The sequence below is a fragment of the Oncorhynchus nerka genome, linkage group LG22 (assembly GCF_034236695.1).
Source record: "Oncorhynchus nerka isolate Pitt River linkage group LG22, Oner_Uvic_2.0, whole genome shotgun sequence".
NCBI lineage: Eukaryota > Metazoa > Chordata > Actinopteri > Salmoniformes > Salmonidae > Oncorhynchus > Oncorhynchus nerka.
In genome coordinates, this window is record NC_088417.1 from 74,229,610 (window position 1) to 74,256,544 (window position 26,935).

Genomic DNA, 26,935 nt, shown 5'->3' on the forward strand with positions numbered 1-26,935 from the left:
ATACAAAGGCTTTTCGAAAGCCTCATAAAGAAGGGCAGTGATTGGTGGATGGGTAACAATAACAATTCAGACATTGAAGATCTCTTTAAGCGTCGTCAAGTTAATATGTATGCTGTGGATGATGTATTAAACCACCCAGACATCAAAGATACAGGCATCCTTCTGAACTGAGCTACAGGACAGGAATGAAACTGCTCAAGGATGTTACCATGAGGTCATTGGTGACTTTAAAACAGCTACAGAGTTCAATAGCTGTGATGGGAGAAAACTGAGGATGGATCAACATTGTAGGGACTCTACAATAATGACCTAAATGAGAGTGAAAAGAAGAATGCAAATGTACAGAATAAAAATATCCAAAACATGCATCTTGTAGGCAATTAGGCACTAAAGTAATTAATGAGGGGGGAAAAAACAGCAAAGGAACATGCTTTTTGGCCTAAATGCAGAGCCTTATGTTTGGGGCAAATCCAACAACAAATCACAGAGTAACTGCCTCCTTATTTTCCTAGAGTGTTGGTGGCTGGCTGCATCATGGTATGGGTATGCTTGACATTGGCAAATACTGGAGAGTTCCCGGATTTAAAAAAAAAAAACAGGATGGAGCTAAGCACAGGCAAAATAGGAAAACCTGCTTGTCTGATTTACACCAGAGACTGGGAGAGGAATTCACCTTTCAGCAGGATAATAACCTACAACACTATGCCAAATTTAAACTGGAGTTGCTTACCAAGAAGACAGTGAATGTTCTTGAGTCGCCATTAGTATAATAATTGAGCCATGTTGTGAAGGAGCTGGTCCCAATGCATTAGGTTTTATCTTTACCTTGTCAGCTCAGACAGGATGACATAATAGGGGAGTTATGAACAAATGTTTTTGTTCTGTGGTGGATTACAGATTTGACCTAAATATGCTAGAAAATCTATGGCAAGACTTGAAAATTGCTGTGTAGCCATGATCCCCAACAGCTTGACAGAGCTGAAAGAATTTTTAAAAGAATGGGCAAATATTGCGCAGGTGTGCAACGCTCTTACCGACTTACCCAAGAAGAATCACATTTGTAATCGATGCCAAAAGTGTTTAACTCAGGGAGCTAAATATGTATACATCTCTTTAAAAATATATAATTTTCCTTCCCCTTTGGCATTAGAGTATTTTGTGTAGACTGTAGCACAATAAAATGTGAAGAAATCCAAGGAGTCTGAATACTTTTGCAAGGCACTGTGAATCTCACAAATAAAAATGTTTTGTTGTGATAATTTGTGAAAGAGAAGGGTTAATATCACCAGCTTAAAAGTCCTCCCATTAATTATTGCTTAAAATGACTGCTAGAGCTGCCCAGTGACACGAGATGAGCTAAATAACATCTATGCTCACTTCGAGGCAAATAACACTGAAACATGCATGAGAGCATGAGCTGTTCCGGACGACTGTGTGCTCACGCTCTCCGGAGCCGATGTGAGTAAGACATTTAAACAGAATATCATTCACAAGGCTGCAGGGCCAGATGGATTACCAGGACGTGTACTCCGAACATGCGCTGACCAACTGGAAAGTTTCTTCACTGACATTTTCAACCTCTCCCTGTCCGAGTGTAACGCCAACATGTTTCAAGTAGACCACCACAGTCCCTGTGCCCAAGAACACTAAGGTAACCTGCCTAAATGACTACTGACCCGTAGCACTCACATCTGTAGCCATGAAATGCTGGTCATGGCTCACATTAACACCATTATCCCAGAAACTCTAGACCCACTTCAATTTTCATACTGCACCAACAGATCCACAGATGATGCAATCTCCATTGCATTCCACACTTCCCTTTCCCACCGGGACAAAAGGAATGCTATTCATTGACTACAGCTCAGCGTTCCACACCATAGTGCCCTTAAAGCTAATCACTAAGCTAAAGACCCTGGGACTAAACACCTCCCTGTGCAACTGGATCCTGGACTTCCTGATGGGCCGCCCCCAGGTGGTAAGGGTTGGTAACACATCTGCCACGCTGATCCTCAACATGTGGGTGCATACTCAGTCCCCTCCTGTACTCCCTGTTCACTCATGACTGCACAGCCAGGCATGACTCCAACACCATCATTAAGTTTGCTGATGACACAACTGGTAGGCCTGATCACCGACAATGATGAGACAGCCTATAGGGAGGTCAGAGACCTGACCACGTGGTGCAAGGACAACAACCTCTCCCTCAACATGATTGTTACGCACGCCTCTGAGGGAACGCACTACCCTGCTACAACTCAACTCTCCGTGAAGCGAAAGAGGTATGGACTGTAGGTGCGAGTAAGGATGACAAGGCAGAATTGACCACTTACTAAGAATTTATTCCTTCACACGGTAAGATGGGCTGGACAGAACCAAAGCAAAGAAAGTAAATATCAAAGCCCCCTCTCCTCTTACCTGCCTAACCACTACTTACCTAATTTAGCACCACCTGGTGCACTAACCAAAATACAGGGGGTGGTCCGCCCAGGTCTTACCTAGTGTGCCTAGACAATGAATATACTACGGGTATATGTATGCCCGCGGGCCTCTTGCCTAAGCACTCCCTAGGTGCCTTCCCCTTTCCCCCCTGGGAACAAATGAAACAGAATATTAAACAATCCACTTCACAACAAAACTGAGAAAAAACTAACTCAGGCCATTAAAGCTCTAACAAAGCAACAAACACAGAACATAACAAAACTGCTACCAACAACAACTAACATAGTACATACCAACGACCAACATGCTATACATGCCCCTCAGCCCTCAACCTCCTCTCAGCAATGATCTATATCACAATCAATCTCTCTGCAATGATCTCTCTTCTGAACAGAACACTGGCTTTTATATAGCTTCAGAAGTAATGGGTAATTGGCGACAGCTGCGTCTTGACGAAGGGGCGGGGTCAGCTCTCCAATTAGCCATGGAGTCGACCAATCAGCTGCTTGGGGAGAATTCAGGAAGCCGTCTCCTGAAACACACACTCAAATACACAAGCTATAACACAGAAACTGGGGAACGTAACAGTGATCAAGACAAAGGAGATGATTGTGGACTACAGGAAAAGGAGGACCGAGCACTCCCCATTCTAGTCGACGGGGGGCTGCAGTAGAGCAGGTTGAGAGCTTCAAGTTCCTTGGCGTCCACATCACCAACAAACTAACATGGTCCAAGCACACCAAGACAGTCGTGAAGAGGGCACGAAAAAACCTATTCCCCCTCAGGAGACTGAAAAGATTTGGCATGGGTCCTCGGACCCTCAAAAGCTTTTACAGCTGCACCACCGAGAGCAGCTGTGGTTGCATCACTGCTCAGCCTCCGACCGCAGGGCACTAAAGAGAGTAGTGCGTACGGGCCAGGACGTCACCGGGGCCAAGCTTCCTGCCATCCAGGACCTCTATACCAGGCAGTGTCAGAGGAAGGTCCTAAAAACTGTCAAAGAATCCAGAGAATCCAGCCACCATAGGCTGTTTTCTCTGCTACCGCATGGCAAGCGGTACCGGAGCGCCAAGTCTAGGTCCAAGAGGCTTTTAAACAGCTTCTACCCCAAAGCCATAAGACTCCTCCTTAGACTCCCCCCTCTTGATCGCTGCTGCTCCTCTCTGTTATTATTATAAGTGCATTGTCACTTTAATAACTCTACATATATGTACCTCGATGCCGGTGCCCCCGCACATTGACTCTGTACCGGTACTCCCTGTATATAGCCCCGCTATTAAAAGACGCTCAAGTCTTTTAGTACTATATCTCTTGACACAATGATGAAAATAATCATGGCCTCTAAACCTTCAAGCTGCATACTGGACCCTATTCCAACTAAACTACTGAAAGAGCTGCTTCCTGTGCTTGGCCCTCCTATGTTGAACATAATAAACGGCTCTCTATCCACTGGATGTGTACCAAACTCACTAAAAGTGGCAGTAATAAAGCCTCTCTTGAAAAAGCCAAACCTTGACCCAGAAAATATAAAAAACTATCGGCCTATATCGAATCTTCCATTCCTCTCAAAAATTTTAGAGAAGGCTGTTGCGCAGCAACTCACTGCCTTCCTGAAGACAAACAATGTATACGAAATGCTTCAGTCTGGTTTTAGACCCCATCATAGCACTGAGACGGCACTTGTGAAGGTGGTAAATGACATTTTAATGGCAACGGACCGAGGCTCTGCATCTGTCCTCGTGCTCCTAGACCTTAGTGCTGCTTTTGATACCATCGATCACCACATTCTTTTGGAGAGATTGGAAACCCAAATTGGTCTACACGGACATGTTCTGGCCTGTTTTAGATCTTATCTGTCGGAAAGATATCAGTTTGTCTCTGTGAATGGTTTGTCCTCTGACAAATCAACTGTAAATTTCGGTGTTCCTCAAGGTTCTGTTTTAGGACCACTATTGTTTTCACTATATATTTTACCTCTTGGGGATGTTATTCGAAAACATAATGTAAACTTTCACTGCTATGCGGATGACACACAGCTGTACATTTCAATGAAACATGGTGAAGCCCCAAAATTGCCCTCGCTAGAAGCATGTGTTTCAGACATAAGGAAGTGGATGGCTGCAAACTTTCTACTATTAAACTCGGACAAAACAGAGATGCTTGTTCTAGGTCCCAAGAAACAAAGAGATCTTCTGTTGAATCTGACAATTAATCTTAATGGTTGTACAGTCGTCTCAAATAAAACTGTGAAGGACCTCGGCGTTACTCTGGACCCTGATCTCTCTTTTGAAGAACATATCAAGACTGTTTCAAGGACAGCTTTTTTCCATATACGTAACATTGCAAAAATCAGAAACTTTCTGTCCAAAAATGATGCAGAAAAATTAATCCATGCTTTTGTCACTTCTAGGTTAGACTACTGCAATGCTCTATTTTCCGGCTACCCGGATAAAGCACTAAATAAACTTCAGTTAGTGCTGAATACGGCTGCTAGAATCCTGACTAGAACCAAAAAATTTGATCATATTACTCCAGTGCTAGCCTCTCTACACTGGCTTCCTGTCAAAGCAAGGGCTGATTTCAAGGTTTTACTGCTAACCTACAAAGCATTACATGGGCTTGCTCCTACCTATCTCTCTGATTTGGTCCTGCCGTACATACCTACACGTACGCTACGGTCACAAGACGCAGGCCTCCTAATTGTCCCTAGAATTTCTAAGCAAACAGCTGAAGGCAGGGCTTTCTCCTATAGAGCTCCATTTTTATGGAACGGTCTGCCTACCCATGTCAGAGACGCAAACTCGGTCTCAACCTTTAAGTCTTTACTGAAGACTCATCTCTTCAGTGGGTCATATGATTGAGTGTAGTCTGGCCCAGGAGTGGGAAGGTGAACGGAAAGGCTCTGGAGCAACGAACCGCCCTTGCTGTCTCTGCCTGGCCGATTCCCCTCTTTCCACTGGGATTCTCTGCCTCTACCCTGTTACGGGGGCTGAGTCACTGGCTTACTGGGGCTCTCTCATGCCGTCCCTGGGGGTGCGTCACCTGGGTGGGTTGATTCACTGTTGTGGTCGGCCTGTCTGGGTTGGCGCCCCCTTGGGTTGTGCCGTGGCGGAGATCTTTGTGGGCTATACTCGGCCTTGTCTCAGGATGGTAAGTTGGTGGTTGAAGATATCCCTCTAGTGGTGTGGGGGCTGTGCTTTGGCAAAGTGGGTGGGGTTATATCCTTCCTGTTTGGCCCTGTCCGGGGTGTCCTCGGATGGGGCCACAGTGTCTCCTGACCCCTCCTGTCTCAGCCTCCAGTATTTATGCTGCATTAGTTTATGTGTCGGGGCTAGGGTCAGTTTGTTATATCTGGAGTACTTCTCCTGTCCTATTCGGTGTCCTGTGTGAATCTAAGTGTGCGTTCTCTAATTCTCTCCTTCTCTCTTTCTTTCTCTCTCTCGGAGGACCTGAGCCCTAGGACCATGCCCCAGGACTACCTGACATGATGACTCCTTGCTGTCCCCAGTCCACCTGGCCATGCTGCTGCTCCAGTTTCAACTGGCCTGGGCCCTAGGACCATGTCCCAGGACTACCTGACATGATGACTCCTTGCTGTCCCCAGTCCACCTGGCCATGCTGCTGCTCCAGTTTCAACTGTTCTGCCTTACTATTATTCAACCATGCTGGTCATTTATGAACATTTGAACATCTTGGCCACGTTCTGTTATAATCTCTACCCGGCACAGCCAGAAGAGGACTGGCCACCCCACATAGCCTGGTTCCTCTCTAGGTTTCTTCCTAGGTTTTGGCCTTTCTAGGGAGTTTTTCCTAGCCACCGTGCTTTTACACCTGCATTGTTTGCTGTTTGGGGTTTTAGGCTGGGTTTCTGTACAGCACTTTGAGATATCAGCTGATGTACGAAGGGCTATATAAATAAATTTGATTTGATTTGAAATTTGATTTGATATTATTTACTGCTGCTCTTTAATCATTTATTATTCTTATAGCTGACTTATTTGAGGTATTTTCTTAAAACTGCATTGTTGGTTAAGGGCTTGTAAGTTAGTATTTCACTGTAAGGTCTACGTCTGTTGTATTCGGCGCATGTGACAAAACATTTGATTTGATTTGAATCAATCAAATCTAGTCTACACCAGGGTTCAGTATTTATTTGCATATGAATAATGGGTATGAATAGTGTCAGGCAAGTTCTAAATGAATACTGGCCAAGGCCAGAGCTAAGTGCGTCATTCACAGATTCAGTTTAAGGCAAAGTAAAACACAAAAAATGAACCGTCCCATGGCTCATAATGGGTTTCAAAGGGAGCATCAATGCATAATGTAAAGTGGCCTTCTTTCGCTCTCTCTTTCTGTCTCTCTCTTTCCCTGCCTCCTTCACTTCCTTACTTCCAGTCCCTCTCTCTCTCCCAGTTCCACCCTCTCACATGCTGTCTGTGCTGCTATTATAAAAGGCTGACACTCCTTTAATCTGCAGGCGTAGAAGCTTGATAATCCAGACTCATTAAAGGTTGAGATTAGCAGAGAGCTGGAAGGGGAGGAATGAAAAACAGAGGCACAGATAGGAAGACAGGCAGGGAGAGAGGGAGAGTGACAGTGCATGCATGACATGGATGAGCTATGCTGCTCTGGGATTGGTGAACATAAATAGCCAAGCAATCACAGAGGAGGCAGTGAAAATAACAAGGCTATCGAAAATATGGAGAAAGGGAAGAGCTATGAAAAAAAGATAGAGAAGGTAAAATCAAAAGACTACAGAGTAGAGGCAGCGCTAACAAAGACAGAGAAGGTATAAAAATGGGAGAGAGTGCAGATCAGTGAGATTTCCAGAGAAAACAGGAAGAGAGAAGAGAGAGAGGGGGGTGAGCAGCTAGAAGCATCAACACAGAGAAAATACGTCAGCCAGACCAACAGCATCAACCTGGGCACCCATACTCTGAAAGGCCTGGAGCAACGGGCCTATACAGGCAGCACACAGCAGGGCACAGGCCTAGCCAACGGCCCACAGGAGGGAGAGAAGACGCCCAGTCCACACTGTCAGCTGCTGTAGCCATGAGGACTGCACGGAAGGGGAGCATGGAGATGCCTGCATTTGTCCGGCAGCTGGTGAAGGAGACAGAGAAGAGGGTCAGCTCCTTCTTCAAAGAAGGGGGGCATGGAGGGGCAGAGCACACAGACGGGGAAAGAGAGGAGGTGATCCCCAGCCCCTACCTGGACCGTCCCATCCTGGACAAGTTGACGGAGGAGGGTTGCTCCTGCTGGGGCCTGACCTACGCTCTGTGCAGCATGCAGGGCTGGAGGGCAAACATGGAGGACTACCACAACTGTGTGCCTCAGCTGGGCGCAGGGCTGGCAGACTGGAGCTTCTTTGCTGTGTTTGACGGGCACGCGGGAAACAAAGTGGCACAGTACGTTTCACAACACCTGCTGGATCAGGTCCTAGCTACAGGTGAACATTTTTTGACAGACTTATCATGTTACTTACCAGACAGTTTTATCTCTTAGTTTAAAAAGATGCTTGCTTCAAAATAGATGCATGAACAGATCTTGAAACAATGATGGCTCATTCGAGAGCAGATATTTATATGCAGCATTATACTCTTAGGAGTAAAGCATGTGACTCCTCAAATATGCATTAAATAGTGTGTTAGAGAGAGGTTTATACCTGGTAATAACTATAAAAGATCACTACATTTTAGAATAATATTACTGGCGACTGCCATTTTATCTTGCCAGTGTTGATGTGGTTATATAAATTATACTGCCTGTGTGCACTGTGAACTAACTTCCTGTGTGTACTTACTGCCTATTTATGCTTACTGCATGGGTGTACTTACTGTACTGTCTGTGTCTTGTAGGAGGGATCGGGCCAGAGGATCACCCTGATCGGGTGAGAGGGAGCTTCACAGATGGCTTCCTACACACAGACAAACACCTGCTGACTGCAGCCCGCCGTGAGGGCTGGGAGCGGGGTGGCACCACCGTGACCTCCACACTCATCTCACCACGATACATCTACTTCGCCAACTGTGGAGACTCGCGTGCCATGCTGTGCCAGGCAGGGCAGGTGTGCTTCTCCACTGAGGACCACAAGCCCTACAGCCCTCTGGAGAGGGCGCGCATCGAGAGCGCCGGCGGCTCCGTGTCCCTGCAGCGCATCAACGGCTCCTTGGCCGTGTCCCGAGCCCTGGGAGACTTCAGCTACAAGGGGACAGTGAACCGGCTGCCCACCCAACAGATGGTGTCTCCGGAGCCAGAGGTGTGTGTGGTGGAGCGGTCGCCCGGGGATGAGTTTCTGGTGCTGGCCTGTGATGGGGTGTGGGACACGGTCTCCAACGAGGAGCTATGTGCCTTCATCCAGAGTCGGCTGCGCGTCTGCACTGACCTCAGAGATGTCTGTTCCCAGGTCATTGACCTCTGCCTCTACAAGGTCAGTACTCATTGTCATAGATCACCTGTAGATCAGTGCATGTGGACCACATCACTGACCTTTATAAATAATGCCTACATGTACATGTTGGAGCATAAGTGTATCAATTCACTGTCAAAATGTGGATGCACTTTCCTTAATGTAGACAGGGCAACATTCTATGATCTGGTTAAACATGAGCCACACGGACATGTTGTTAGTTAAACAATCTGTGATTACATTATTTGAGCAGAGGCTTTATTTTCTATTTCATAATCTCAATCCTGTAAAATAATCATAAAATCAAATCAAATGTATTTATATAGCCCTTCGTACATCAGCTGATATTTCAAAGTGCTGTACAGAAACCCAGCCTAAAACCCCAAACAGCAGGCAATGCAGGTGTAGAAGCACGGTGGCTAGGAAAAACTCCCTAGAAAGGCCAAAACCTAGGAAGAAACCTAGAGAGGAACCAGGCTATGTGGGGTGGCCTGTCCTCTTCTGGCTGTGCCGGGTGGAGATTATAACAGAACATGGCCAAGATGTTCAAATGTTCATAAATGACCAGCATGGTCAAATAATAATAATCACAGGCAGAACAGTAGAAACTGCAGCAGCAGCATGGCCAGGTGGACTGGGGACAGCAAGGAGTCATCATGTCAGGTAGTCCTGGGGCATGGTCCTAGGGCTCAGGTCCTCAGAGAGAGCGAAAGAAAGAAAGAGAGAATTAGAGAGAGCATACTTAAATTCACACAGGACACCGGATAGGACAGGAGAAGTACTCCAGATATAACAAACTGACCCTAGCCCCCCGACACATAAACTACTGCAGCATAAATACTGGAGGCTGAGACAGGAGGGGTCAGGAGACACTGTGGCCCCATCCGATGACACCGATGACACCCCCGGACAGGGCCACCCACTTTGCCAAAGCACAGCCCCCACACCACTAGAGGGATATCTTCAACCACCAACTTACCATCCTGAGACAAGGCCGAGTATAGCCCACAAAGATTTCCGCCACGGCACAACCCAAGGAGGGGGGCGCCAACCCAGACAGGAAGATCACATCAGTGACTCAACCCACTCAAGTGACGCACCCCTCCTAGGGACGGTATGAAAGAGCCCTAGTAAGCCAGTGACTCAGCCCCTGTAATAGGGTTAGAGGCAGAGAATCCCAGTGGAAAGAGGGGAACCGGCCAGGCAGAGACAGCAAGGGTGGTTCGTTGCTCCAGAGCCTTTCCATTCACCTTCACACTCCTGGGCCAGACTACACTCAATCATATGACCCACTGAAGAGATGAGTCTTCAGTAAAGACTTAAAGGTTGAGACCGAGTTAGCATCTCTCACATGGGTAGGCAGACCATTCCATAAAAATGGAGCTCTATAGGAGAAAGCCCTGCCTCCAGCTGTTTGCTTAGAAATTCTAGGGACAATTAGGAGGCCTGTGTCTTGTGACCGTAGCGTACGTGTAGGTATGTACGGCAGGACCAAATTAGAGAGATAGGTAGGGGCAAGCCCATGTAATGCTTTGTAGGTTAGCAGTAAAACCTTGAAATCAGCCCTTGCCTTGACAGGAAGCCAGTGTAGGGAGGCTAGCACTGGAGTAATATGATCAAATTTTGGGGTTCTAGTCAGGATTCTAGCAGCCGTATTTAGCACTAACTGAAGTTTATTTAGTGCTTTATCCGGGTAGCCGAAAAGTAGAGCATTGCAGTAGTCTAACCTAGAAGTGACAACAGCATGGATTAATTTTTCTGCATCATTTTTGGACAGAAAGTTTCTGATTTTTGCAATGTTACGTATATGGAAAAAAGCTGTCCTTGAAACAGTCTTGATATGTTCTTCAAAAGAGAGATCAGGGTCCAGAGTAACGCCGAGGTCCTTCACAGTTTTATTTGAGACGACTGTACAACCATTAAGATTGATTGTCAGATTCAACAGAAGATCTCTTTGTTTCTTGGGACCTAGAACAAGCATCTCTGTTTTGTCCGAGTTTAAAAGTAGAACGTTTGCAGCCATCCACTTCCTTATGTCTGAAACACATGCTTCTAGCGAGGGCAATTTTGGGGCTTCACCATGTTTCATTGAAATGTACAGCTGTGTGTCATCTGCATAGCAGTGAAAGTTAACATTATGTTTTCGAATGACATCCCCAAGAGGTAAACTATATAGTGAAAACAATAGTGGTCCTAAAACGGAACCTTGAGGAACACCGAAATTTACAGTTGATTTGTCAGAGGACAAACCATTCACAGAGACAAACTGATATCTTTCCGACAGATAAGATCTAAACCAGGCCAGAACTTGTCCGTGTAGACCAATCTCTCCAAATGAATGTGGTGATCGATGGTATCAAAAGCAGCACTAAGGTCTAGGAGCACGAGGACAGATGCAGAGCCTCGGTCTGATGCCATTAAAAGGTCATTTACCACCTTCACAAGTGCAGTCTCAGTGCTATGATGGGGTCTAAAACCAGATTGAAGCATTTCGTATACATTGTTTGTCTTCAGGAAGGCAGTGAGTTGCTGCGCAACAGCCTTTTCTAAAATCTTTGAGAGGAATGGAAGATTCGATATAGGCTGATAGTTTTTTATATTTTCTGGGTCAAGGTTAGGCTTTTTCAAGAGAGGCTTTATTACTGCCACTTTTATTGAGTTTGGTACACATCCGGTGGATAGAGAGCCGTTTATTATGTTCAACATAGGAGGGCCAAGCACAGGAAGCAGCTCTTTCAGTAGTTTAGTTGGAATAGGGTCCAGTATGCAGCTTGAAGGTTTAGAGGCCATGATTATTTTCATCATTGTGTCAAGAGATATAGTACTAAAACACTTGAGTGTCTCTCTTGATCCTAGGTCCTGGCAGAGTTGTGCAGACTCAGGACAACTGAGCTTTGAAGGAATACGCAGATTTAAAGAGGAGTCCGTAATTTGCTTTCTAATAATCATGATCTTTTCCTCAAAGAAGTTTATGAATTAATTACTGCTGAAGTGAAAGCCATCCTCTCTTGGGGAATGCTGCTTTTTAGTTAGCTTTGCAACAGTATCAAAAAGGAATTTCAGATTGTTCTTATTTTCCTCAATTAAGTAGGAAAATTAGGATGATCGAGCAGCAGTAAGGGCTCTTCGATACTGCACGGTACTGTCTTTCCAAGCTAGTCGGAAGACTTCCAGTTTCGTGTGGCGCCATTTCCGTTCCAATTTTCTGGAAGGACATCAAGGAATCTTTGTGTTGTCTGTGAATTTATAGCAAGACTTTTGATGCTCCTTGGTTGGGGTCTGAGCAGATTATTTGTTGCAATTGCAAACGTAATGGTCCGATAGTCCAGGATTATGAGGAAAAACATTAAGATCCACAACATTTATTCCATGGGACAAAACTAGGTCCAGAAAATGACTGTGACAGTGAGTAGGTCCAGAGATATGTTGGACAAAACCCACTGAGTCGATGATGGCTCCGAAAGCCATTTGGAGTGGTTCTGTGGACTTTTCCATGTGAATATTAAAGTCACCAAAGATTAGAATATTATCTGCTATGACTACAAGGTCCGATAGGAATTCAGGGAACTCAATGAGGAACGCTGTATATGGCCCAGGAGGCCTGTAAACAGTAGCTATAACAAGTGATTGAGTAGGCTGCATAGAATTCATGACTAGAAGTTCAAAAGACGAAAATGTTTTTGTTTTTTTTTGTAAATTGAAATTTGCTATCGTAAATGTTAGCAACACCTCCGCCTTTGCGGGATGCACGGGGGATATGGTCACTAGTGTAGCCAGGAAGTGAGGCCTCATTTAACACAGTAAATTCATCAGGCTTAAGCCATGTTTCAGTCAGGCCAATCACATCAAGATTATGATCAGTGATTAATTCATTGACTATAATTGCCTTTGAAGTAAGGGATCTAACATTAAGTAGCCCTATTTTGTGAGATATGTGAGGTATCATGATCTCTTTCAATAATGACAGGAATGGAGGAGGTCTTTATCCTAGTGAGATTGCTAAGGCGAACACCGCCATGTTTAGTTTTGCCCAACCTAGGTCGAGGCACAGACACGGTCTCAATGGGGATAGCTGAGCTGACTACACTGACTGTGCTAGTGGCAGACTCCACTATGCTGGCAGGCTGGCTAACAGCCTGCTGCCTGACCTGCACCCTATTTCATTGTGGAGCTAGAGGAGTTAGAGCCCTGTCTATGTTGGTAGATAAGATGAGAGCACCCCTCCAGCTAGGATGGAGTCCGTCACTCCTCAGCAGGTCAGGCTTGGTCCTGTTTGTGGGTGAGTCCCAGAAAGAGGGCCAATTATCTACAAATTCTATCTTTTGGGAGGGGCAGAAAACAGTTTTCAACCAGCGATTGAGTTGTGAGACTCTGCTGTAGAGCTCATCACTCCCCCTAACTGGGAGGGGGCCAGAGACAATTACTCGATGCCGACACATCTTTCTAGCTGATTTACACGCTGAAGCTATGTTGCGCTTGGTGATCTCTGACTGTTTCATCCTAACATAGTTGGTGCCGACGTGGATAACAATATCTCTATACTCTCTACACTCGCCAGTTTTAGCTTTAGCCAGCACCATCTTCAGATTAGCCTTAACGTCAGTAGCCCTGCCCCTGGTAAACTGTATGATCGCTGGATGATTCGTTTTAAGTCTAATACTGCGGGTAATGGAGTCGCCAATGACTAGAGTTTTCAATTTGTCAGAGCTAATGGTGGGAAGCTTTGGCGTCTCAGACCCCTTAACGGGAGGAGTAGAGACCAGAGAAGGCTCGGCATCTGGCTCCGACTCGTTGCTTAATGGGAAAACCGGTTGAAAGTTTCTGTCAGATAAAGCATCATGTTAATGTTACTACTTAGCTTCGGCTGTTGGAGGTCCTGACGAACCACGTCCAGATAAAGCATCATGTTAATGTTACTACTTAGCTTCGGCTGTTGGAGGTCCTGACGAACCACGTCCAGATAAAGCATCATGTTAATGTTACTACTTAGCTTCGGCTGTTGGAGGTCCTGACAAACCACGTCCAGATAAAGCATCATGTTAATGTTACTACTTAGCTTCGGCTGTTGGAGGTCCTGATGAACCACGTCCAGATAAAGCATCATGTTAATGTTACTACTTAGCTTCGGCTGTTGGAGGTCCTGATGAACCATGTCCAGATAAAGCATCATGTTAATGTTACTACTTAGCTTCGGCTGTTGGAGGTCCTGACGAATTGAGGGAAAAAACAAAAATATAAACGGTTATTAAAAAGTAAAAACGGTAAAGTTGTCAGGTAGCAAAGTAAGGTTGGCAACAAAACGCACAGCAACACTTAAACGAGTCTGCAAGTTGTGACCGGAAATGGCGTCAAAAATGGCGATAAGAAATAAGATTATTGAGGATATACCAGCAGGTTTAGACAGACTACTTGGAATTGAATGTGTGGTGCCACAAGACCTTTACAAACACATACACACCAGCACACACCCATTAAACACATACTCTGTGTGTACACAAGCTAAGTGAGCTGAGCTGGGCTGGCTTGTGGTTGTATAACAGTGTTCTAGTTTAGAGGTGCTACCCAACAACCTGACAATGTCACAGTTTCTAACCCTCTCACACACTTCACCACACTTCACCTTAGTAATCATTTCGTGAATCAGTTCAGTTCTGCATGAAGGAGGAAGTAGGCTATTCATGTTCCTGAAAGGAGACACAGTGCTTTAGCTTTGCTCTGTGGACGGCCAGTGTTAAACAAAGGCTAAGGTTGCCTACAGCATTGGTACATTAGACTTATATTGGCCCACTCAGGTCACATCAGGGAAGCCAATGCTGCTTGCTCACATCTTACAGACAGACACACATAATCTAAAGCCAACACAGTCACCAACGGCTAACATCAGTCACTGAAAACAGCTACCTGTGGCTAACAATCTATTCTAACACACCTACTATCAGTTGAGAATGGGTGACCTCTTCGACAAAAGGGGCTTTATTTCGTAAGGATCAGATGAATACAGAAGAGAAGTGGTCGTAATTGGAGGTCAAAGGTCACTACTTAGCACCTGCCCTCAGAGCAGGCGTCTGTTGTAATCCTGCTAGTAGCTTTCTAGTAAGCCTTGTTTGGCACTCACCTGATTTGGCACTTGACCAACAACAACATCTACAGCGCAGGTGATTTTCACCATTATCATAATGGTTGGAAAGATTATCCTATCGCACACTCTGTTCAGAGGTCAGCATACATCACTAAGATTCACTAATAACAGTCAACCCTGTCTACAAATGTAAGACGTACTCATGTCAGGTCTGTACTGTACCCTAACATGAGGTCATCTCTGTGTACTGTAACTGTAGCTACTAATCTTGGTTGGCTTGTTCTCCTCTGCAGGGCAGTCTGGACAATATCAGTATCATCTTGGTCTGCTTCCCTGGCGCCCCCCAGCTCTCAGCAGAAGCAATACACCAGGAGGCAGAGCTGGAAGACCTGCTGGAGTCCAAAGTGGCAGGTGCAGTGATGTGGCGGTCGTTGTGTGCATACTTATATTCCCCCACTTCAGTTTATCCATGAGTTTACAACAGGATTTACACTGCTATAGTTAATTGCCCCTGAGAGAGGGCATTTTAATCATTGTTTTGTTTGTAACTACTGCCCTCTTCCTTTGATAGAGATTTATGAGGAACTGAGTACTCAGGGGAAGGAGCCTAACCTGTTCTCTGTCCTCGCTGTTCTGGCAAACACTGATGTCCCAGGCTTACCACCTGGAGGCGGTCTGCAGAGCAAGTAAATTCATCTGAATGTATGGTGCTAAAAGTTCATTACAGTACAAGAGGTACTAAATAACAAAGTGCAGTAAGGATCATCTGAGTAGAGAAACTGCTTGTCCTCAAACCTGTTTCCTGTGTGTTGCAGAAGGAACTGTATCATCTCTGCCTATTACGAAAAGAAAGAGGCACACAATCCTACTACACCTAATGTAAGGGTTTGTATTTATATCAAACTGTCTCAGTTACTATACCAAAACTATATAATCTCAGACTTTGTCAGAATGTATGCACAATCACCTCACAGCAGTCTACATTTTTCTCCAGGGGCTTGGTGGTTCTGAGAAGCTCGTCTAGGTTCTGTCGCTTGGGAAACGTCTCTGGAAGACAATCAATGCCAAAAAAAACTGTTTTCATTATGTGGCAATTCAACCAATCACAAAAGGAATTTCGTCTCTCATCCCTCACACCAAGTAAAATCCTGATGTAACAAGTACAATGCAATTTGTGAAAGCTGAAACTATAGATTTTATATTTATACAATATGGGGAACATTTTATTTTATAGGACCTGGCGCTTTGAAACACAGAGATTCTGGCTCAGCAATATGATTCAGTAGTTGACAAACCATCTGATATACAGTGGGGAGAACAAATATTTGATACACTGCCGATTTTGCAGTTTTTCCCACTTACAAAGCATGTAGAGGTCTGTAATTTTTATCATAGGTACACTTCAACTGTGAGAGACGGAATCTAAAACAAAAATCCAGAAAATGATTTTTAAGTAATTAATTAGCATTTTATTGCATGACATAAGTATTTGATACATCAGGCACAGAAACCTTTGTTTGCAATTACAGAGATCATACGTTTCCTGTAGTTCTTGACCAGGTTTGCACACACTGCAGCAGGGATTCCGTCTCTCACAGTTGAAGTGTACCTATGATAAAAATTACAGACCTCTACATGCTTTGTAAGTTGGAAAACCTGCAAAATCGGCAGTGTATCAAATACGTGTTCTCCCCACTGTATATTCATCCAATAATATCTATAACAATGTAAAATTCTAAAAACATTTATTTACGGATTTCAGGTTGATGTTTAGTTTTAAGAGTCATCAAACCTCTCTCTCTCAGTCCTGTGTTTGGTATGATTTGCATGACCTGTACTGTGCTGCATTACTTACCTTGATGTCATTAGTTTTAGCATGTTACAGTGATATGACATATGACCAAGACAAACCCAAGAATGGTCAGTAGATCCATGAATGTGTTAATATATTATCAAATGTGATTTAAATGAGTATGTGCTTTAGTTACATACTGTTTAGACATGACATGTTCCTCATGTTTTCAGACAGAATAAAGATTATGTGACTAAGAACTTGTTTAGGATTTACCAGAGAGCACCACAACATCCAGTTACATCTCCATCATGCGGATACTCAAGCTACTTATTTATTATGAAAAATATGTTATAGTTAATGTGATTAACTGATATGCAAGACCATTAAATGTTTTCGTGTAATAAATTATTACTGACGTACGGTAAATCACAGACAACGAAGAGACTCCATTTCATTCATGTCCACTAGGAGGATTTGTTTCTCTAGATAAAATAAAAGTGTTCAGCACATTTCTCTTTGAAAAAATGTGTAATGAACAGTGGCGATTTTAGCATGTAAATCTTGGTGAGCCAAACTCAACATTTTTAGTTGCCTGCTAGCAAAGCCACTACACAACACTAAATAATAAATTATAGCACTATAATGGAGAAAAACTGTGCCCACAAACTTTTAGGGCCTACATACAGTGGGGCAAAAAAGTATTTAGTCAGCCACCAATTGTGCAAGTTCTCCCACTTAAAAAGATGAGAGAGGCCTGTAATTTTCATCATAGGTACACTTCAACTATGACAGACAAAATGAGAAAAAAAATCCAGAAAATCACATTGTAGGATTTTTAATACATTTATTTGCAAATTATGGTGGAAAGTAAGTATTTGGTCACCTACAAACAAGCAAGATTTCTGGCTCTCACAGACCTGTAACTTCTTTAAGAGGCTCCTCTGTCCTCGACTCGTTACCTGTATTAATGGCACCTGTTTGAACTTGTTATCAGTATAAAAGACACCTGTCCACAACCTCAAACAGTCACACTCCAAAGTCCACTATGGCCAAGACCAAAGAGCTGTCAAAGGACACCAGAAACAAAATAGTAGACCTGCACCATGGTTGGGAAGACTGAATCTGTAATAGGTAAGGAGCTGGGTTTGAAGAAATCAACTGTGGGAGCAATTATTAGGAAATGGAAGATATACAAGACCACTGATAATCTCCCTCGATCTGGGGCTCCACGCAAGATCTCACCCCGTGGGGTCAAAATGATCACAAGAACAGTGAGCGAAAATCCCAGAACCACACGGGGGGGGGGGGACGACCTAGTGAATGACCTGCAGAGAGATGGGACCAAAGTAACAAAGCCTACCATCAGTAACACACTACGCCGCCAGGGACTCAAATCCTGCAGTGCCAGACGTGTCCCCCTGCTTAAGCCAGTACATGTCCAGGCCCGTCTGAAGTTTGCTAGAGAGCATTTGGATGATCCAGAAGAAGATTGGGAGAATGTCATATGGTCAGATGAAACCAAAATATAACTTTTTGGTAAAAACTCAACTCGTCGTGTTTGGAGGACGAAGAATGCTGAGTTGCATCCAAAGAACACCATACCTACTGTGAAGCATGGGGGTGGAAACATCATGCTTTGGGGCTGTTTTTCTGCAAAGGGACCAGGACGACTGATCCGTGTAAAGGAAAGAATGAATGGGGCCATGTATCGTGAGATTTTGAGTGAAAAATTTGATTTTTCCATCAGCAAGGGCATTGAAGATGAAACGTGGCTGGGTCTTTCAGCATGACAATGATCCCAAACACACCACCCGGGCAACGAAGGAGTGGCTTAGTAAGAAACATTTCAAGGTCCTGGAGTGGCCTAGCCAGTCTCCAGAGCTCAACCCCATAGAAAATCTTTTGGAGGGAGTTGAAAGTCTGTGTTGCCCAGCAACAGCCCCAAAACATCACTGCTCTAGAGGAGATCTGCATGGAGGAATGGGCCAAAATACCAGCAACAGTGTGTGAAAACCTTGTGAAGACTTACAGAAAACGTTTGACCTCTGTCATTGCCAACAAAGGGTATATAACAAAGTATTGAGATAAACTTTTGTTTTTGACCAAATACTTATATTCCACCATAATTTGCAAATAAATTCATTAAAAATCCTACAATTTGATTTTCTGGATTTTTTTTCTCATTTTGTCTGTCATAGTTGAAGTGTACCGATGATGAAAATTACAGGCCTCTCTCATCTTTTTAAGTGGTAGAACTTGCACAATTGTTGGCTGACTAAATACTTTTTTGCCCCACTGGTAATCTGTCCCAACAGCATAGCTTTTCTTTCAGCACCATGGAGTGAATCCTTACCACCGCTACACCTGGCTATTATCGGAGACTTGTCTGTCAGAGAAACAGTTCATTCAGCCTCATTTACTGCTTTAAAAAAAACATAGCTGATATGGCTGACTTGCTTAAACAAATGTGGTTACTACTCACTCCTTGTAGATTTGTGTAAGTCGATAACCCTTATGAAAAAGATTGCAGTAATAGTGCAGTATAATGGCAGTACAACTTCAGTTAGAGTGCAGTATGCTGCAAACACTGCATCCAAAATAAGTTTTATTGCAGTAATTTTGCAGTGTAACTGCAGTTGGAGTGCAGTATAACTGCAGTTCAACTGCAATACACTACAGTTATTCTACAATTACTTTAGCCGTCTTTTTTCTACAATTACACAGCCGACTGCAGTTGCTGCACTTTTACTGCAGTTTTAATTTGTAAGGGCATTCTCCTTAAATAAAAAGGAATGCCAAAATTAGTTTTCACTTTTGAACCATACACAAACATTATTACATTTATTTTCAGTAAATTCATAAAGTTTATTATTATATCATTAACACTTAGCTCTAAGTATAAGCAATTGCAAGCAATTGCAAGCAAAAGAGCTGCGACGATGTAGGCCTATTCGTTCAGCACTTTCAAAATGGACATGACAGAAATTCAGATAGATGTTAGTTCAGATAAATTCAGCGAGATGTTGAGGCCTTAACTTTGCTCTTCTTTAAGTCACCACACAGAAGGAAAGAGAGAGAGAGAGAGAGAGAGGGAGAGACTGTATTTTATTAGGCCTATGTAGTCTAAAAAGGAAGGACAATACAATCACGAGAATCCACTTTTATATACAACATACTGACGCTGTCACGACTTCCTCCGAAGTTGGTGCCTCTCCTTGTTCGGGCGCCGTTCGGCGGTCGAGATCACCGGTTTTCTAGCCTCCACCGATCTACGTTTCATTGTCCATTTGTTTTATCTTTATTGTACACACCTGGTTTCCATTCCATTATTATTTATTCCCTATTTAATCCTCTTTTCCCACATGGTTTTGTGCGTGTTTGTTCTGTGTTTAGCAGTCGCTACCATTTTGTGAGCTGGATTGTTTTCCCTGCGTGGAATTTATTTTGCTGTCTTCTTGAGTAAAAGTGCGTTATTACTCATCCTCTGTGTCCTGCGCCTGATTCCGTCCCACCTGCTGCACATTGACCCTTTACAGCACAGCGCACAGACAGCGCATTGCACAAACAAAACAACACTCGAAATATCAACTGGAATTACATTGGTCTATTACTGAACTTTTTGCTGAAAACAAATATTTGAATGGAAAGAGTCCCTGGCAAACATGGTTACAGACCCAACAACATTATATAGTATCGCCTTCTCGTCAAGAAAAGCACATGAGCTAATTATAATACACAAAGAAAGCAAAACAATGAAAAATGATGAATAAGTTACTAATGAGATAGACCTATATAAGCAATAGGCCTATATCAACTGAGATGTACACACTATGGCATAAGGGAACGATGAGCGTATCAGAGGCAATCCGTAATTTCGATTAAAACATTAATGAGCAAGCTAAGATGGACGTAGTCAATATAACTATTTGTTCAGCACGTATGAAGTGTACAGTGACAGATTTCAGAACAAGGGACGTTCTTACAGTATTCTCCCTTTACACCAAGTCAAAACCGTAGGATAAATAAAGGGGGCATAAAATCAGACAAAAAAAACTCTTACAATATTTAATTATGACATTTCTCTAAAACAGGCTATAGGCCAGGGGCACAACTTTCACTGGGGACGGGGGGACATGTCCCCCCCCCCCTCCCCCCAGTTTTATCATTGGAATGTGATACAAAACGAGGCAATGATCTGTTATGTAACGTTTATGTCCAATGGCCGATGAGCACTGATACGTTTTATCTATAATTTCTCTTCATATGACAAGGATTGAAAAGGATTTGCCAGTAGATTGTTGACGTGATTCATGATGATGACTGCTTGTCTAGCTTGATAGCTAAGATTTTGAAAGTATGATGTTATGATCAGTCCAGTCAAAGCTACAGGAAATATAACATGATTTGACGGAATTTAACTGTGGCCAATGACCTTGAGCTTTCTTCGATGGCCACTTCTAATTTAAATCTATGGCAGCACCCAAGGGGGCTTGAACTGCCTAGCTCTCCCTGTAGATCCTGCGATGACGTAGTGTCCCAATGAGTGACAGAACACTAAGTCAATCATGGCGCAGCTAGAGAAGATTACCATCGCCTACACTATGTATTTTCCGCTGATTGCCCATCCACCACAGAAAGCACTGAGCTTGGCTGAAACACCTTCTTTTTGGAGCTGCCTTCCTCAAGAAAGCAAGAAAGAAACCTTGTTTGTATGTGGCTTTATTTTTACATTGTTTGCAAACTGATATGTGACAAGAATTAATGGCAAAATAACATGCAAAACAGCCAACCAAAAAAATATACACATATATAAATATATATTTTTTAGCTAAATAAGTGGGGCTCAAACAGGCTCAAACAGGCTCTGCCCTACCTGCCCTGAATGAATGGTTGCCACTGGTAATGAACAGTGGTGGAAAAAGTACTAAATTGTCAAAGTAAAGATACCTTAATAGAAAATGACTAAAGTAAAAGTAAAAGTCACCCAGTAAATGCTACTTGAGTAAAAGTCTAATAGTATCTGGTTTTAAATGTACTTAAGTACAGTGGTAGAAAAAGTACTCAATTGTCAAAGTAAAAAGTAAAAAGTATTAAGCAAACCAGACGGCATGATTTTCTTTTCTTGTATACGGAGAGACACGGGCACACTCCAACATAATTTACAAACGCAGTATTTGTGTATAGTGAGTCCGACATATCAGAGGCAGTAGGGATGGCAATGCGTTATATTGATAGGTGCGTGTATTGCACCATAATCCTGTCCATCCTGAGCATAAAAAATGTAATGAGTACTTTTTGGTGTCAGGGAGTAAAAACTACATATTTTCTTTAGGAATAAAGTGGAGTAAAAGTGAAAGTTGTAAAAAATATGAATAGTAATGTACAGATCCCCCCCCCAAAGACAACTTAATGAAGTACTTTACACCACTGGTAATGATAATGTGGTATGGTACAGGAAAATGGTAAAGAGATAACTATGGATGAACAAGGTCATGCTTGAGGGAAATATTTGCATAGGTATGAGGGGGCCCGAACCAGTTAGGCACTGTGAAAATGAGCACAGAATATTGGCAAAACGTAACTCACTCCAGATTATTGTGGATGTCACACTTTCATCCCGTTTATTGACATAAATACCTTTCCCAGGGCTAGATTATATTTGATGAAGATGAATAGGTTTTGTTTTCCCTTTTACAGCTCTCATACTGTGTGTCTGAGGGCTTTCTATCTAATTAATGCAACACAATTCAACTGTGATACATATTCAACAGGTTCTCTACCAGAGGCCTAGACATTAGGTGACCGAGGATGCATATACATAATATGGATACATATCTATGTTCACTGATCCCGGATACCACCCCATACAAATCCATTGTGTTGTGGTGGAGCTCAGGACACATCTGCAAAGCTCTCATAAATCAGTGGGTCTTCTCAAGAGGCCCTCCACGTCTCCATACTCCACACAAAGCCTGATTGCATTCAGCATTGTATTTGAGCCAATCACTTGAGCATTTCAAACCCATCTCCAGACAGACGCTGTTTAAATGAAAGGCATCTGTCCATTGCATCTCACCACTGAACCAAACAGGAACATTCAAGCAGTGTATTAATAGGAGATCAGTGATCAATGTTCCATCAATTTTTTTCATCACTGAGCAAATTTCAGGTCTGCTGAGCGCAAACTTGAACATTGTGAGAATTCTGTGCAACTTCTGGCGTGCATTTACTTCTTTCAGTTACAGTTTTAACAGTGGCCAAGTAGGCTACTGTGGCTATTTGTTCATAATGTAGGCCTACCAGAGTGGCCTACCATCGAAAACAATGGAGAAATATGCATCCCATAACATGGTTGTTCAATGTAGGCCTACATTCCATAATATTTTTGAAAAAAACATGCAGGGCTTGACATTAACCTGTTTATCCACTTGTTCTTCAGACAAGGAGACTGAACAGTTGTGTTGTTCGATGCAAGAAACCACTTTACAAAATAAAATTCATTGTTATTCCCATACCATTATTACAGAGAATCAGACAAATTATGCTACCCTCTTCCTATTGACTATTTAGCTTATTCAAGACCGTCTCAAAATATAACACTGCCCCTTTAAGACATAAAAAAAGCTCTTTACCTGACTTGATTTTCAAAGATGGCTAGAAATGCACACATTTTGGAAGCAACCACTCCCAAATTATTGACTAGGAATTCACTATAACTCGGTTAATAACTCACAAACTAGCAAAGAATATGAACAAATGTGCGCAGGTGGCTACACAGCTCTCGCTTTGATCTCAAAACAAGTGCATCTACCCACGACCCTCATGGAGCCAATATGTCTACTGCAGCTCTGATTGGTTATGGCACAATGGCCTGCGGAGAGTAAGGGCCTCTGTCATGCATGTCAATGCAACAGAATCCTACTCCAATGCGTGCTGCCTACAATAACATCTCTTGCACAGTTAGCTTTGCATAGTTCATTTTGTTTCGAAATGTTACATTGAATGTGGCTAATATTATGTTGATTTGAGCACAATTCCCACAGCAGAGCGAAACGTTGATAGTGTTAACAGAAGGGGAAAACTCTAGAAAGTTGAGAAAAGTTCAATCTGTGCAGCAGTCTGTGCACCAGTGCGCAGTTTAGAGGGACCATTGTCAGTGATCATCATGAATGTCTGGCATTCTGAAAAGCTGTCAGACGGAATAGAGGTCTGCTTTGGGCTATCATCATGTCTAGAACTAAGAACCTAGCTACCCTCAACATGAGTTACATTGAAAATGAATGAGTTTTATGTGAATATATTTACATTTGGCAAATATGTATGTCCAGCTGTAGCATCCAACTGTTCTGTTTCACTACTGTACTTTGATCTACAAACAATGCTAATTCTGAGGATGAAACGTCACTAGTTTTCTAGGAATAACAGAAGAGGATCCAGCATCCAGTCTACCATTCGGTAATATTACAATAACCCTCAGAAAACAGTGCTTTATTTCTGTGAGTTAGTGTGACTGGGGCCAGGTGTGATTACCTGTCCACACTGGTCTCCTGCAGGCGGTTGTTCATGATGGCAAATGCGCCCACCCCTCCAGAGAAGCCGTTGTGACGAGGAACGTGGCTCTGACGGGGCCCCTGGTGGGCTGTCTCACACAGCTGCTTCTGCAGCAGCGCTAGAGACACCTTATTGGACGCTGTGAAGTCATTCACCGAGATCATCTCCCCAGAGAGACGCCGGCCTCCAGCGACCCCATCCACCCCCATCCCAGCGTCTGTCTCGCTGTTACACACTGTCTCCACCGAGGCGTCTGTGTAGCGGTGTCGCCTCACAGGGGGGTGGGATGGGGTGGGCTGCACAGCGTTGCGTTTGAGCCACTGCTGGCGGAGCCGTGCGGGTGGAGGCCTCAAGCCGGCGTGTTTGTTAGGGAGGCAGGGGCAGCAGAGCCGCCGGCAGAGGCCCCTCTTAGGGCAAGAGCAGGGACAGCGCCGGCCTGGGCAAGCCAACCGGGTCAGGATCCAGTTGAGAGTCTGTTTGATGATGATGGAGATAACGTTGAACAGGGAATAGATGCAGCACACGCCCATGAGGATGAAGAGACAGTTGCCCAGGCGATAGGCATCCTGGGCCTCATAACGCTCCCTCTGGCTACTCACCAGGTCCCCGAAGCCGATAGTGCTGAAGGCCACAAAGCAGAAGTACAGGGAGTCCATGTAGCTCCAGTCCTCCATGGAGCAGTACAGAGAGGAGGCACTGCAGGCGATCAGCACAGACGCCACTCCCAGGATCAGCATCACGTAGTAGACAGAGGGCTTCCAACCCTCCAGACTGTCCTCCTCACTGCGGGGCTCCCCGACCCCAGACACAGGCCCCACCCCTGAGCGCCTCATCCTCCGCTCGTGGCACCAGCGCATGATGTAGGCTAGCATGGTGATGATCCTCTCCAGGAAGAGGTTGAAGAAGAGGATGGTGGCGGCACAGCCGATGAGGCCGTAGAAGATCAGGAATATTTTACCAGGGATGGTAGCTGGGGTGTTCATACCAAAGCCTGGTGGGAAAGAGTACAAAAGAGAAGGGTCAATGTGCCAATTGTTTGTCAAATAAGTGCCTTTACATTTGTTCTTACTTAGCACTAGATGTCGAGATGATAAAAGATGTGGAGTGGCTATTGATATAGGTCTTTTCATTTCATACCATGAATGCAATTTATATTAGAGTAAGGGATCATCATTTTACAGTACTGGACACTTTATGTTGACAAACTCAAAATAAGAGAGACTGAATGAGTCATGAAAACAGAAGCTGAGAGAAAGAAGGGATGAGTAGTGATCGCATAACAAAACGCTAAAGTCCCAGAAATGTAAATTGACCTCACATGCCCAGATGTACATTGAAATTGAACTAATTTGACAAATAATGCCTCGGAGTCTCGCCGATCATAAATCTAATCCTGTCCCAGCTTCCTCTCCTCTCTCTTGTCATCCCCTTCATCTACTCAAATAAATATTCTACATTATACTGTGTATCTGTTGAAACAGTTGTGTTCAGTTTGCATCTACATGACAGAAAATAACTTTGCATCTTAAATACCCTGAATCTGACCCTCACACAGAGCAGCTGTCCAACTCACCGATGGTGGACACAACCGTGCCGACAAAGTAGAAGGCTCCAGAGAAGTCCCAGCGGGGCCTAAGAGCGTCCACTCTGATCCCAGCCCCATTGGCCTCTTCATACTGTCGCAGAAGCACGTGCAAGGCTCCCAGGCTTACCTGGTGACTCAGGGTGAAGTTGGCCAGCTGCTGGTCCCAGAGGTGGTGGGCACGGAGCTCAGAGGGGCGCTCCAGGGCGGAGAACACAGCCGCCCCACACAGCAGGTAGAGCAGGATAAGCCCTGCCAGCAGGCAGAAGCGGGCATTGTCCTCATTGAGGGGCGGCCGGGGGCAGCAGCCTCCACTCCGTTTACGAGCCATGAGTGCAGCTAGCCCAGCACAGATACAACACCGCACTAACATACACTGCCTGTCTGAGCCTGCCTTATTTACACCACTCACTACACATACATCACACACACCAAACTACAGCACAGACACAAAAATACAAGCTTAACATACCCTAATATGCTAACAAAAAAGTGGGTACCCACACAGAGAACCTACACACACAGCTGCCCCCCGATGCCAGGGGATGTTGATGGTTGATCCATCCAGAACGCTCTCAATGTGTTTGTAATGTCCTGAGTGGTCATTCACCTCTATGAGTTCTGAATCTGATGATGTGCCCACTGATAGAAGAGGACTCCTGACTGTATGGTCACAGTTTATGACTATGAAATCCTGAACTGGTCTGTGAACAAGATACAGGTACTACTGGGTAATTAACTTGGTATTGGAATTGTTTTCAATCAACAAGTAGAAATCCCTTTTTCGATCTTTTCTCAAAATGTGTATATTAATTTACTGACATCTGTCTTGTAAAGTAAAACTATCATGAATCACTAGAGCTATTTACTTTTCCTGAATATCAGAGAGTATCATCAAAACCTACACCTCTCATATTTTTATTTTTTTACACAAATTGCTCATAAAGCTTTTCGATAATTCACATCACATATTATCTGAATAATAAAGAGAGACAAAACATACCTGATTTTTGAGATCTTGATTAATCCGATAATTTCACACTTTATTCAAACAGTTTTTGCACATGGCCATGGTGA

The 26,935-nt window shown here is 43.9% G+C and overlaps 2 protein-coding genes across 3 annotated transcripts; one reads left to right on the forward strand and one right to left on the reverse strand.

Moving 5' to 3' along the window:
• The first annotated feature begins 6,991 nt into the window (after window positions 1-6,991).
• On the forward strand, window positions 6,992-16,982 carry LOC115105709 (protein phosphatase 1A-like). 2 transcript variants are annotated; one of them, XR_003859906.2, is made up of 6 exons: window positions 6,992-7,891; window positions 8,301-8,872; window positions 15,224-15,341; window positions 15,502-15,632; window positions 15,746-15,809; window positions 15,925-15,944. XR_003859906.2 is itself a non-coding variant. In XM_029628016.2 (6 exons), the coding sequence occupies exons 1-6, from the start codon at window positions 7,495-7,497 to the stop codon at window positions 15,952-15,954; spliced, it is 1,296 nt and encodes a 431-aa protein (XP_029483876.1). In that variant the 5' UTR covers window positions 6,993-7,494; the 3' UTR covers window positions 15,955-16,982. The 2 variants fall into 2 exon arrangements, 1 of the variants encoding a protein (XP_029483876.1); XM_029628016.2 differs by having other exon boundaries at window positions 6,993-7,891; window positions 15,502-15,616; window positions 15,925-16,982.
• Window positions 16,983-22,156: 5,174 nt separating this feature from the next.
• Window positions 22,157-26,189, reverse strand: LOC115104788 (potassium channel subfamily K member 13-like). Its single transcript, XM_029626128.2, has 2 exons — window positions 25,850-26,189; window positions 22,157-25,267 (listed from the first exon to the last, which is right to left on the reverse strand). The coding sequence occupies exons 1-2, from the start codon at window positions 26,187-26,189 to the stop codon at window positions 24,252-24,254; spliced, it is 1,356 nt and encodes a 451-aa protein (XP_029481988.1). The 3' UTR covers window positions 22,157-24,251.
• Window positions 26,190-26,935: the final 746 nt, after the last annotated feature.